The sequence below is a fragment of the Nicotiana tomentosiformis genome, chromosome 2 (genome assembly GCF_000390325.3).
Source record: "Nicotiana tomentosiformis chromosome 2, ASM39032v3, whole genome shotgun sequence".
Classification (NCBI taxonomy): Eukaryota; Viridiplantae; Streptophyta; class Magnoliopsida; order Solanales; family Solanaceae; genus Nicotiana; species Nicotiana tomentosiformis.
In genome coordinates, this window is record NC_090813.1 from 48,488,261 (window position 1) to 48,502,465 (window position 14,205).

General features: G+C 39.7%; 2 protein-coding genes across 2 annotated transcripts; both read left to right on the forward strand.

Annotated features, from left to right (window-relative positions):
* The first annotated feature begins 1,317 nt into the window (after positions 1-1,317).
* Positions 1,318-4,847, forward strand: LOC117277220 (uncharacterized). Its single transcript, XM_070193249.1, has 5 exons — positions 1,318-1,645; positions 1,702-2,790; positions 2,904-3,111; positions 3,293-4,382; positions 4,464-4,847. The coding sequence occupies exons 1-5, from the start codon at positions 1,318-1,320 to the stop codon at positions 4,845-4,847; spliced, it is 3,099 nt and encodes a 1,032-aa protein (XP_070049350.1).
* Positions 4,848-5,173: 326 nt separating this feature from the next.
* Positions 5,174-6,115, forward strand: LOC138904745 (uncharacterized). Its single transcript, XM_070193250.1, has 2 exons — positions 5,174-5,515; positions 5,804-6,115. The coding sequence occupies exons 1-2, from the start codon at positions 5,174-5,176 to the stop codon at positions 6,113-6,115; spliced, it is 654 nt and encodes a 217-aa protein (XP_070049351.1).
* Positions 6,116-14,205: the final 8,090 nt, after the last annotated feature.

Below are 14,205 nucleotides of genomic sequence, written 5' to 3' on the forward strand. Positions count from 1 at the left end.
GGCTTGGCACTTATTGGGTACCGCTGTGGTGTACTCATACTACGCTTCTGCACATCTTTTTGTGCAGATCCAGGTATATCTTATCAGACTAGGCATCGGTAAACTAGCTGTACGAGGAGACTTCGAGGTATACCTGCCAGTGTCCGCAGACTCCGGAGTCCCCTTCTATCTTACTATGTTGCTTCTTTATTTGTTTTAGACTCTGATGTATATAGACATAGAGAATAAATTCATAGAAGCTTGTGACTTATTGCTACAGGGTTTTGGGAGTTGAAATTATTTGAATTGTAGTTTATTTATTTCAGATATTTGTTATTATTCCGCATTGATAGGCTTACCTAGTCTTAGAGACTAGGTGCCATCACGATATCCTACGGAGGGAATTTGGGGTCGTGACAGTACAACATAGATATTGTCCCGGATCGCCTATCCCTGACCAAGGTAGAAAAGAAGCCTAGTGAAAGCTTTAGGGAATACGGGTTCAGATGGAGAGAGCAAGCTGCACTGGTCAATCCTCCGATGGAAGAAGACGAGATGGTCGAGTACTTTCTTCAATCCCTAGAGCCTACTTACTTTGGTCATTTGATCTCAGCCATAGGTAAGCCCTTCAACGATGTGGTAAAGATGGGAGGAATGGTGGAAGAGGGGCTCAAGTCAAGCAAGATCATGAGCTACTCCGCCATAAAATCAACCACACAAGCAATTCAAAGTGGCACAAGAAGCTTTTTAGGCAAAAAGAAGAAGGATGATGTCACTATGGTTGTCTCTGAATCATGGCGTGGCCCAAGGGGTTCGCCTCACCAGTACACTCAGCATAGACCCCAACCCCAAGCGTACACCCAAGATCCATATAATCCATCCCAACATTATTTCCCATCACAAGACCCTGAATACTCAGTCAGACCACCCCAATACCATGTTCACTATGCACAGTCATATGATCAACCCCCTCCTTACCCGCAATGGCGTGCTCCAACTCCGCTAAATCCTTATCCACCCCCACAACCCTACCGAAACTCTACTGGTCCAAACTTTCGACCAAGGCCGGATTATAGGAGAGAAAGGCAACAGCGGAAAGAAACCTTCAACCCTCTTGGAGAATCCTATGCCAGTTTGTTTCAAAGTTTGAGGTAATTGGAAGTCTTGAGTCCGATTGAGTCCAAAATACCGAATCCCCCTCCAAAGAACCTTGATTATTCCCTCAGATGCGCATATTATTATGATGCCCCAGGGCACGACACAGAGAAGTGTTGGCATTTGAAGAGGGCGATCCAAGAGCTTATTGATACAACTCTAATTATAGTCCAGAGCCCGAATATGCCAAACATCAACCAAAATCCTTTGCCAGCCCATGCAGAGAAATATATGATTGAAATAGTTCGTAAGGATGGGGAGCCCAAGAATTCTTCCATGTCCATCATGATGATTCGTGCTAGCGAAAGTAATTCAGTTAAGGCCCCAGATTCTACAAAAGCAACGCCCTTGACAGTTGAAGGGGTGACGGAGAAGCTAAGCATGCTCAACGTGAAGCCACTTGTGTTGGTTGTGAAAGGGCCTCCGGATGATGTTGGAGCAAGTCAGGAAAAGCCGAAAGTGGTCATGCCAGGGATCCCGAACAAGCCTTTGGTAGTCATAGAAGGGGCTCGTATTACCCCTGTTGTTATTAAGCCAGTGACCCAGTTACCAATGGTTGATACAAAGGTTGTCCCGTGGAATTACAAACAGTGATAGTGACATATAAAGGGAAAGAAGTAGAGGAAGAAGTCAATGAAACCGGAGGACTGACTCGTTCTGGGAGAGGTTTTACCCCAGAGGAATTGAGAAAAGCCAAGCCATTCAAGGATAGCCAAATCCCAGTAAAGAAGACGGTCACCGAAGAAGAGGCTGGGGAGTTTCTGAAAAAGATGAAAGTGCAAGACTATTCCATTATGGAGCAGTTAAAGAAAATACCAGCTCGGATCTCTCTTTTGTCTTTGCTGATACATTCAGATGAACACCGTAGAGCCCTGATGAAGATTTTGAATGAGGCATATGTTCCTGATAAGATCACGGTGAATCACTTGGAAAAGATTGCTAGCAAGATCTTCGAAGCAAATAGGATCACTTTCTCAAATGATGAACTTCCTATGGAGGGTACAGAACACAATCGGGCTCATTATCTCACGGTGAAGTGCGAGGATTCTGTTGTCTCAAAGGTGCTGGTTGATAACGGCTCTAGTGAAAATATTTGCCCCCTGTCCACTTTGCAAAAGTTGAAGATCGGCACTGAAAGAATCCACATGAATAGTGTATGTTTTCGAGGCTTTGATGGAGGAGGGAAAGGTTCTGTCGGGGATATAATGCTCAAATTATCGATAGGGCCAGTTGAGTTCACTATGGAGTTCCAAGTGTTAGATGTGGCTGTCTCCTACAACTTATTGTTGGGAAGGCTCTGGATACATGCTGCTAAGGAAGTCTCGTCTTCTCTGCATCAAATGATAAAGTTCGAATGGGACAGGCAGGAAATAGTTATGCACGGTGATGAGTACCTATCTGCTTACAATGACACAACTGTTCCATTTATTGAAGCTGAAGATGATAAAGGGCCTTGGGTCTACCAAACTTTCGAAACAATGTCTGTTGAAAAGATTCCTGAGGGAGAATGCACTCCAAGTTCGAAGCTACCCTCCACGTCCGTCATGGTAGCAAATGAAATGTTGAAGAATGGTTTTGTGCCGGGCAAAGGTCTGGGTTCATCTCTGCAGGGTATTGTGCATCTAGTGTGTCCACGTGAAAGTTTTGATGCATTTGGTTTGGGATTCACGCCCACAGAGAAGGGCGTGAAAAGGGCTAAAATTTGAAACAGAAAGTATGGTCACTCCCTAAGCCTGTTCCATACATCTCCAAGTCTTTTGTCAAGCCAGGGGCCACAAAACATCCAATATCATCAGTCCAGAAGCCTGTGGTCGACTTTGATGAAGAGCTGATCAAGAGGTTCCAAAGTCTGTTTGATAAGGTTAATATGGTAGAAATTGGGGAAGGTTCCAGTAACGCAGATGCGCAGCTCGTTGGGCCAAATGTGAAGCTTAGTAATTGGAAAGCTACTCCTCTCCCCACCCGTAAGGAGTTTTGGTAGTTTTCTTTGTTTTCCTTTCTGTCATCTGGGTTATTCCAGGGTTGTAATCCAGATTTTTTTTTATTTTTCATTTATTATGATGTTCAAACCCTTCTATCCTTTTATTTTCAATGAAATACAAGTTCCCATTTTCCATTATTCCTGATAGCATTTCATTTTTGTTTTTCTTTTGTACAGTTCTTTTTATGATGGTATCAATGACATGGCATGCATGAGGAATCTTCAGCCAAGTCTTAAAAGTCAATCTAATTCTGAAATAATAATCCAAGAAGTAGAGTATGATGATGAAACAGAATATGATGAAGAAGCGGCATTTGAGGAAATCAGTAAAGAACTAAGACATTTTGAAGAAAAACCAAAGCCTAATTTGAATGAAATTGAAGCAATCAATTTAGGAGATCAGGATAATGTCAAGGAAACCAAGAAAAGTGTGCATCTGGAACCGCAAGTCAAGGAAGAAATAATCAATGCATTGTTTGAGTACAAAGATATCTTTGCATGGTCGTATGATGATATGCCGGGCTTGAGCACGGATTTGGTAGTTCATAAATTGCCAATTGATCCTGCATTTCCTCCTGTCAAGCAAAGGTTAAGAAAGTTCAAGACCGACATGAGTGTGAAGATTAAAGAAAATATCACAAAGCAACTTGGGGCAAGAGTTATTCAGGTTACTCAATATCCCACTTGGTTAGCTAATGTTGTGTCAATATCAAAAAAAGATGGTAAGACCAGGGTATGCGTTGATTATCGCGATCTCAACAAGGCCAGCCCAAAGGATAACTTTCCATTGCCAAACATCCACATTCTGATTGATAATTGTGCCAAGCATGAGATCGGGTCTTTCGTGGATTGCTGCGCAGGATATCATCAGATCCTGATGGACGAGGAGGATGCAGAAAAGACAGCATTCATCACGCCATGGGGAACATATTGCTACCGGATAATTCCATTTGGTTTGAAGAATGCTGGGGCAACTTACATGATGGCGATGACTACCATATTTCATGACATGATACACAAGGAGATTGAGGTTTATGTAGATGATGTGATCATAAAGTCAAAGAAGCAGTCTGACCATGTAAAGGACTTGAGAATGTTTTTCCAAAGGCTCCGCAGGTACAACCTCAAGCTCAATCTGGCAAAATGTGCATTTGTTGTCCCATCCAGGAAACTGTTGGGAATCATAGTCAATCGATGTGGTATTGAGTTGGATCTGTCAAAAATCAAAGCCATCCAAGAACTACCCCCGCCAAAGAATAAAACTGAGGTGATGAGTTTGCTCGAAAGGTTAAATTAAATCAGCAGGTTTATTGCCCAACTCATGATGACCTGTGAGCCCATCTTTAAGTTGTTGAAGAAGAATGTTGCAGTTAAGTGGACTGACGAGTGTCAAGAAACATTTGATAGGATTAAGAGGTACCTGTTAAACCCACCCGTGCTGGTCCCGCCGGAGCCTATGAGACCTTTAATTCTCTATTTGACGGTCCTGGATAATTCTTTTGATTATGTGTTGGGTCAACACAACATCACGGGCAAGAAAGAGCAAGTCATTTATTATCTCAGCAAGAATTTCACTCCTTATGAGGTTAAGTATACTCTTCTTGAGAGGACATGTTGCGCCCTGATTTGGGTGGCACAGCAGTTGAAGCATTATTTGTCGTCCTACACTACTTACCTCATTTCTTGCATGGATCCTCTAAAGTATATCTTTCAGAAGCCTATGCCCATATGAAGACTTGCAAAGTGGCGAACCGCGAAGAAAGCCCAAGCCTTAGCCGATCACTTGGCTGGGAATCTGGTGGTTTAAGAATATGAGCCACTGAAGACTTATTTTCTTGATGAAGAAGTGATATATGTTGACGAGGTTGATCATAATGAAAAGCCAGGTTGGAAACTCTTCTTAGGTGGAGCTGCTAACATGAAAGGTGTCGGAATAGGAATTGTACTCATTTCTGAAACAGGGCGTCACTACCTTGTGACGGCCCTACTTCGATTTTATTGCACCAAAAACATGGCCGAGTATGAATCATGCATCTGGGTTTGAGGTTAGCCGTAGATATGGGAGTCCAGGAGATACTGGTTCTGGGAGATTCGGATTTGCTGGATCACCAGATTCAGGGGGAATGGAAGACTCGGGATTTGAAGCTCATACTATATCGACAATGTCTGCATGATCTTTATCAACGATTCAGGTCAATAGAATTCATGCATATTCCGAGGATTCATAATGAGATTTTCGATGCCTTGGCTACTCTAGCGTCAATGTTACACTATCCAGATAAGACTTACGTCGACCCTCTGCATATTGTCCGTGATCAGCATGCCTATTGCAACATGGTTGAAGAGGAACTTGATGGTGAACCTTGGTTCCATGATATCAAGGAGTACATCAAGTCGGGGGTATATCTGATACATGCCACAAGTGATCAAACGAGAACCATTTGACATCTGGCTAGTGGATTTTTCTTAAGTGGGGGAATCTTGTACAAGAAGACTCCAGATCTAGGATTACTAAGGTGCATAGATGCTAAACAAGCTTCGACTATCATGGTCGAAGTGCATTCCGAAGTTTGCGGGCCGCATATGAGTGGGTATGTCTTGGCAAAGAAGATACTTCGAGCAGGTTATTATTGGCTCACCATGGAACGAGATTGCATCAGCTTTGTTCGCAAATGTCATCAATGCCAGGTGCACAGTGATTTGATCCATTCCCCGTCATCTGAGTCGCACACAATGTCTGCACCTTGGCCCTTTGTTGCTTGGGGCATGGATATCATTGGACCAACTGAGCCGGCAGCGTCAAATGGGCATAGGTTTATTCTGGTGGCCATTGATTACTTTACCAAGTGGGTAGAAGCTGTAACTTTCAAGTCCGTGACCAAGAAGGCGGTGGTAGATTTTGTTCATTCAAATATCATTTGCCGGTTCAGAATTCCCAAGGTAATTATCACTGAAAATGTTGCTAACCACAACAGTCATTTGATGAAAGAGGTATGCTAACAGTTCAAGATTATGCATTGAAACTCCACTCCGTATCGGCCTAAGGAAAACATAGTTGTTGAGGCTGCTAACAAGAACGTAAAGAAGATACTTCGTAAGATGGTTCAAGGTTCCAGGCAATGGCATGAAAAGTTGCCTTTTGCTTTACTGGGTTATCGCACTACTGTTCGCACTTTAGTAGGTGCAACTCCTTATATGATGGTATATGGAACTGAGGCAGTTATACCTGCGAAAGTTGAGATTCCATCCATTCGGATCGTTGCTGAAGTTGAAATTGATGATGATGAGTGGGTCAAAACCCGGCTAGAGCAGTTGAGTTTGATTGATGAGAAAAAATTGGCAGCAGTATGTCATGGTCAATTGTATCAGAAAAGAATGGCAAGAGCATACAACAAGAAGCTGCGTCCCCAAAAATTTGAAGTGGGCTAGCTGGTATTGAAAATCCTTCCACATCACGCTGAAGCTAAAGGCAAGTTCTCCCCAAACTGGCAGGGGCCGTTCATTGTGAAAAAGGTGTTGCCCAATGGTGCTTTGTATTAAACAGACATAGAAGGCAAATGTGCGGATATGGCTATCAATTCTGATGCAGTCAAGAGATATTATGTATGATTTCTTTGCTTATCTTCAATTGTATTTTGTACTTGGCATGCTCAAAGTTGGAATGACGAAGGCATTTTATTCTGCTACCCCAAACACTTTTATCATTTGTTACCCCTTTTAAGCCTTATTTATTTTCTTGCATACCCCTCTTTTGGAATCAGTAGTAGAGTTAAAAAATAAAAAAAGAGAAGAAAAGAAAAGAAAAAAAATAGAAAAATAAAAGAAAAATAAAAGAGAAAAGTAGAAAAAAAAAGAAAAAAAGAAGAATTGAAAAGAAAAGAAAAAAAAAGAAAAGCAAAATAAGAAAAGAAAAGGAAAAGAAAAAAGGAAGCAACAAAAACAAAAAAACTCTTAGTTTGAACTACGTTCGACCTGATTCCTTTTAAGGATAAGTAGGCAGCCTTACTCTAAGGTTCGGTCCCATCAAAATAAAAATCCAAAATTTTCCAGATTCAAAGAAACTGGGGTAGAAGTTTTAATTTTGCAAAATATCTGATTCGAAAAGTTTTAATTTTGAAACCTTTCATCTTAAATTATTTTGAGCCTTCATGCCACCCTTTCTTTCTCACCTTATCCAAAAGCCTACACTATGGTCCAAAGAAAGATCTTCCGATCAATCTTTGAGGATGCCAAGTCAAGCAAGATTAAGGTATGATTTACATCATGGGTAACACTTTGATCATGGGCACAAGGAAAAATGAATAAAATGAGAGAGTCTTATTGGTGAAAACTCTCACGGGCACCGTAAGGCGATGGTGAGCTGAGAGAAAATTTAAAATAAGAGAGTCTTATTGGTAAAAACCCTCGCGGGCACCGTAAGGCGACGGTGAGTTGAGAGATGAACAAATGAGAGAGGCTTGTTGGTGAAAACCCTTCGGGACACTACAAGTCGAATGAGGTTTGTGACTTTACAGAGAAATTGGATCATTGAAAGCCCGGTTTTTTGATGTATGAAGACATGACATGAACTGAAAGTGTGATTGGTTGGACGGATTTAGGCTGATCAATCCGAAATGCATGTCATGATCATTGGAGCCATTTGCTTCATTCAGATAAGTCTCTTTTCCTCTCTCATCAGAATAGACATCTTCATTCAGACCTTTCTTTTGTTCCTTTTGCCAAAAATCACTTCACTTTTTTCTTTTGGTTATATTTCTTTGTGTTCTTCCAAGTTAGTTTTGTTAAAGCAAGCAAGAAAGTACTTTAAAGCCTACTACCGGCTTCTTGATTGCACGAGGAAAAGTTTGGCCGAGCATATCATAAATAAGATGATTCAGAAGGAGCAATATGGTGATAACTAAAGTTCAGGTGATCAAGTGAATCTTGAATTTTGAGAAAATACAAAGGCTTAACAATTGTCATCATAAAAACGCATGCAACAAGTGAGTGTAAGGGATTCGGGTCATCCAAAGGTTTTTGTGGTCAAGGTTCGATCAGAAGGCCAAACAGTTCCTTGTTAGCCCGAAGCAGCTAATCAGAATTAAGCATGGTAGCAGCAGAAGCGGACACCTTCAGTAATGATGCCACAAACTAACCACCATATTTTCAAACTCACAAAATTTCCTTTGATTGAAACATGGGCATGAAATTTGGTCGTTCGCGAGGATCATCCATGAGGAAAGCATAGTTCAGAAAATTTCTTTTGTTTTGTTGTGACTGCAGGCACCCACCTGGAGAACGAGGGAATTCATTTCAGAGTTATTTCAATTTTCAAGTCAGTAGCAGGCACCCACCTGGAGAACGAGGGAATTTATTTCAGAGTTATTTCAAGTTTCAAGTCAGTAGCAGGCGCCCACCTGGAGAACGAGGGAATTCATTTCAGATTTATTTTAATTTTCAAGTCAGTAGCAGGTGCCCACCTGGAGAACGAGGGAATTCTTTTCAAAGTTATTTTAAGTTTCAAGTCTGTAGCAGGTGCCTACCTCGAGAACGAGGGAATTTGTTTTAGAGTTATTTCAATTTTCAAATCAGTAGCAGGCGCCCACCTGGAGAACGAGGGAATTCATTTCAGTTGCAGGCGCCCACGTAATTTTTGCCTCACCAAAAAACACTCCTATAAAATCCACAAAAATAGATTTTTTTCTAATTGTTTTTAATTTTTCATAGAATTTCTAGAAATTTTTTGTTAATTATTGTTTGCATTTAGTTGCATACTTAATATCTTAAAATCATAATAAAACACCAAAAAATATCCAAAATCTTCATTGCATAGCATTTTAGGTTTTATTTACATTTTTAGTTGCATTAATGAATGAAAATCACAAAAATACCCTAGTCATGTTTGCATTTTAGCTTTTAGTTTTTAATTAATTAGTGTTAAGTTAATGGAAAATAAGTAAGGTTAATTTATAAAAAATAGATTAATTTAGAATCTAATTTAGGATTTTATTTAGTTTGTTTAGGATTTAATTAATTTGTTTAGAATTTGAAAAATCAAGGAAAAAGAAAGAAAGAAAGAAAGAAAAGCTTTTGTTTGAGTTTATTCAAAATTGGGCCAGGCATCAATGGCCCAGTCTTCCTCAACCTTGCCCCAACCCAATTTTCCCTAACCGGCCCAGTTTTTTCAGACGCCCCAAAACGACCCCGTTTTACCTTTGTTTGATCTCAGCCATTTGTTAGAATTGATCAAATGGTTCGCAACTCCCCTACACCATACCATATAACTTTCCTAATTAACCCCCCAAACCCTAAGCAAGACCCCATTCTCTCATATTCCTCCCTCTCATCTCTCTTCTCCAAAACCCTAGCCGCCGAAAGATCCACTTCCGGCGACGCCACCCTAAACACTTCCAAATGACCCCAAAATCAACACCAGACGACTTCCGTTTTCTCCTCTTTCCAAATATTCTAATCTCACTCTTTGAAACTCATTAGAACTTGCCCAATAATAGATCTAAAAATGGGCCGCACCCTAATCCTTTCCTCTTGTTGATTTCTACCGATTTTAGAATCGTATAAGGATAAAATACAGACCAATTGACTGGCCTTGTGTCGAACTACTGGTTGGTGTTGGCTTCGAGTTATTTTATGGCCGTCAGAATCCGGTTATATTTCCATTTGTCCCTCCGAATTTCTCCCTCTCTCTAACCTTAGTAGTTATCAGGGTATGTACCACTGGTCGAGTTTTAAAACACAAAGCCAGTGGTCATTCATTGATGACCACTGTTGGTCAGAAAATCCTTTGCCGGGCAGTCATTTGCATTCTTAGGAGGTAACCTCTTTTCTCATTTTTCTTGTTTGAAATGGTTCAGTGATTCATTTAGTTTAATTAATTGCTAGTTTTGCATTTAGTTAGTAATCATTTGTTTGAATGTCAGCATGCTTAGGTTAGTCTTTGATCAGTAGTAAAATTGTTTGAAATTAGTTGTTGGTTGAATTTGAAGTTAGATAGTTTGTTGGTGTTTTAAATTGCATATTTTTCTAATTGACGGGTGTTAATTAGTTGTTGCTTCACGCTTAATTTGTGCTCGATAGCTTAGTTGTTAATTTAGCTTAATTATCTATTGTTTGAAGCTATTAAGAAAGAAGGCAGTAACTTTGGGTAAAAGAAAAGGTTAAAGAATGGTATTGATTAGGACTTGAGGAGGGTAAAGTGCAATAACATAAATGAATTAAGTCAGATTTTGGGGTAAAAAGTGCGAATTTTCAGAAGTTAAAAGAGTGGGAAATGAGGAAAACTTCTAGAAAAGGACAGTTGTCTAATTTGGTTAGAAAAGATGCTGAAAATTAGGAAAATATCTGAGAATAAAAGGACAGCTGTCCATTTATTGTTAGAGAATATGCCATTTTCTTAAATTTTAGGAAAGGTTGGCAGATTCTCTTAGACTCTCTCTCTCTCTCATTCTCTCTTATAGCACACACATAGTTTATATAAAGGGGATTCATTCTGCATTCTGGGGGACAAACGGGGATACACACAAAAAGAAAACTCTCTGAATTTAGAATTCTCTGCTGGCTAATTTTTTTATTATAGCCATTAGCTGAATCTCACTTCTAGGAGGTCTGAGTCCTTAGTTGATCACTATTTTGCTGTGTTGCTGCTGTTCCTTCCTACTATGAGCTGAACTCCATCTCTATTTGCTTGACAATTGATTGCCAGATTCTATCCCTTTACCTTCCTACTTTAGTGTAACGAACCGGCCGGTCGTTTTGAGCATTACAACCCTGTTTCCTCATTTACTGCTCAAATTATACTTTACAGTTATTGTGTGAATTTTCGGGGTAATTGGTTCGCGTCCGGTAAGGTTTTGGAATGAATTGGAACACTTGGTTCCAAGGTTTAAAGCTTAAGTTAAAATAGTGACCGGATGTCGACTTATGTATAAACGACCTCGGAATGAAGTTTTGATAATTCCAATAGCTCTGTATGGTGATTTTGGACTTAGGAGCATGTCCAAAAACTTATTTGGAGGTACGTAGTGGAATTTGGCTTGAAATGCCGAAAGTTGAATTTTTGGGAAGTTTGACAGGGGGGTTGACTTTTTGATATCGGATTCAAAATTCATTTTTGGAAATTGGAATAGCTTCATTATGTCATTTATGACTTGTGTGCAAAATTTGAGGTCAATCGGACTTGATTCGATAGGTTTCGGCATCGAATGTAGAAGTTGGAAATTTCATAAGACTAAAGTTTCAAGTGAGTTCGCACAAGACCTAATTTCAAATGAGTATAACTCTCATGATACAAAGTGTTATATGGTGTATTACCTATCAAATGAAAGATCATTGAGTCTAGTTTCTAACGCTTCAACCGTTCGTTATTTGGACATTCCTACAAGAAGTTATGACCAAATTACCAAAGGCTGGAAAATGTGATTCTGCGGTCAGATGTGCGACCGCAGAATCATTATGCGATCGCATAATGTCACATTGTGAGACCACAAAAATGGTCGCCAATATACCCAGCGCAACCCAGTTTTCAGCAGTGATTTTGTGGTCCATTGTGCGACCCGCATACCCATTGTGCAGTCTATTGTGCGACTGCATACCTGTTTTCGGAGGGGTAATTTTTCTATTTTCATAATCCGACCCCATTTTGATAAATAGGTTTTGGGGCATATTTTGGGGCAATTATCTGATGATTTTAGAGAGAAGTGAGAGTGTTCTAGAGAGGAAGTAGATAAAGTATCTTGTTCATCAAATTCTTGTTCAAGCCTTGAAATCCAACAAGAAATCTCTCAAGTTCTTCATCAAAGAGCTAAGGTTCTAACCCATAATCTTCAATTTCGAATTTGGGTAACGATGGGTGATTAAGAGTATGATTCATGGGTGTAAGAGTATTATTTATACATATCAATAAGGTTTATGGAAAGAGTGTTGAGTTCAAATGGGTAAAGATTGGGTTGAAAATGGTAAAAATCTTAAATGACTTTAATTGAAGATTTGAGGGTCGAGTTGATATCGGAATTTGGTGAAATTTGTATGGTTGGACTCGTGGTTGGATGGACGTTCATATTTTATAACTTTTGTCGGGTTCCGAGATGGGAGGTCCCACGGGCGATGTTTGAGTTAATTTCGGATTTTATTGGGAAATAATAGTATTTCCTTATGGAATTAATTACGATAATTGGTATTGACTGAATCGAAATAATTATGGCTAGATACGAGGCTTTCGGAGACAATTCTCGTGGCAAGGGCATAGTGGAATAAATAATTACATGGGTTGAGGTAAGTAACACTTCTAAACTTGATTCTGAGGGTATGAATCCCCGAATTTGGTATGATATAAATTATTGAAGGTGACTCACACAATAGGTGACGAACATGTAGGCATGCACCACAGAAATTGTGTCTTGAATAAATCCTATGAAGTTGTAAAATTAAGGAATCATGTTATTATCTGAACATGTGGCACGTGTTAGAGGAATTAAGCTGAGGCTAGTAATAAAGATCATGTTTAGGCTATGTGCCGCTATTTTAGGACCCATGGGGTAGTGATGTTGTTGAATTAATTATTCTAAAATATACATTTCACACTCAGTAATAATTGTCCATTGTGAGGATATTTATGGGATTGAACTGCACAACGCAGCAGGCCATTTGGCTTTATATATTTTATTATTAAATGGATCGGGGTTGTCCGCCTACAGCAGGCTAGAATGGCTTTATATATTATTATTGTTCTGGATCGGGGATGCCCGCCTGCAGCAGGCCTTATTGGATTTACTATTTTATGGTTGGGGCTGCCCGTCTGTAGCAGGCCTTATAGGCTTTGTTACTATACGGATCGGGACTGCCCGCCTGCAGTAGGCCATATTGGCTTTGTATTATGCTTGGGCTGAAGGAGCCCCTCCGGAGTCTGTATACACCCCCAGTGAGCGTAGATGATCATTGATATTCGGGATGGACTTCCTAGGGCATGGACTTGCCTTACTTATTTGTATTGTAATGAGTTATCTGGACATGGATCTTGTTAGTATCATTTATATATAGGGATAAATTATCCCAGGGCTGGATTAGCCTTATACGGTACTGAGTGACTGACTGTCAGTCGATGTGTATTTATATACGGGTTGGAACACCCTGGGCTGGATTGGCCATAAATGGTACCGAGTGACCGGATAATTTGTGACCAGTATTTACATGAAGTCTTTCTACTGAGATGTCATATTCCTCATATCATGCAGTATTGATCTATTTCACTTGTACTGAGTTTAACTGTTGAACTTGAAAGCATGCCTAAATTTTTGTACCATTACTTTTACTGGACTGTACCTGCGGAGCTCATCATTTCTTTCATCCCAGAGGTTAGTCTTGTTACTTATTGAGTTAGTTGTACTCATACTACACTCTGCACCTCGTGTGCAGATCCAAGTGCTTTCGGACACGGAGATAATTAGATTTCAGAGTACTATCAGTTGGAGACTATCAAGGTAGCTGTTTGGCGTCTGCTGACCTTGTCTCTCTTTCCTTCAGTTATTGTATTGTTCTATATTTTCAGGTAGTGATTTTTATCAGTCAATCATTGTACTCATATTAGATGCTCATATACTCAGTGACACAGGATTTTGGGAGTGTTATATTTGAAATTGTGAGATTTTTTCCGCTGAATTTAATTATTTATTTTTCAAATTTAAAAGATATGGTGGATTATTGAGATTTTCGGCTTGCCTAGTATTGAGATAGGCGCCATCACGACATGTGAGATTTTGAGTCGTGACATTTAGGTATGTAATGTTTTTCCTTTGACAGTATCTTGTTGAGCATATAAATGAAAGTTTGTTTCTGTTTGGTTAACTCATGTTTAAGTTTGTGTATTTGGCTGTGCTTGACTCCCAGATTTGCCTATGCTTGTTTTCTTTTGGATTGCTTGTTTTACCTTGAAAGCTTAAGTTAAAGTTGCATGTTTATCTTGATGATAGCTTTTGTTAATTCACGGCCTAGTCAATGAAATAATTAGTTGCTCAAATTGTTAAAAATCAGTTGTTATTTAATCTGAGACTGTTCGGTTGTTATCTATCTAACTAGTCATGGCCTAAAAGGTCTGACCA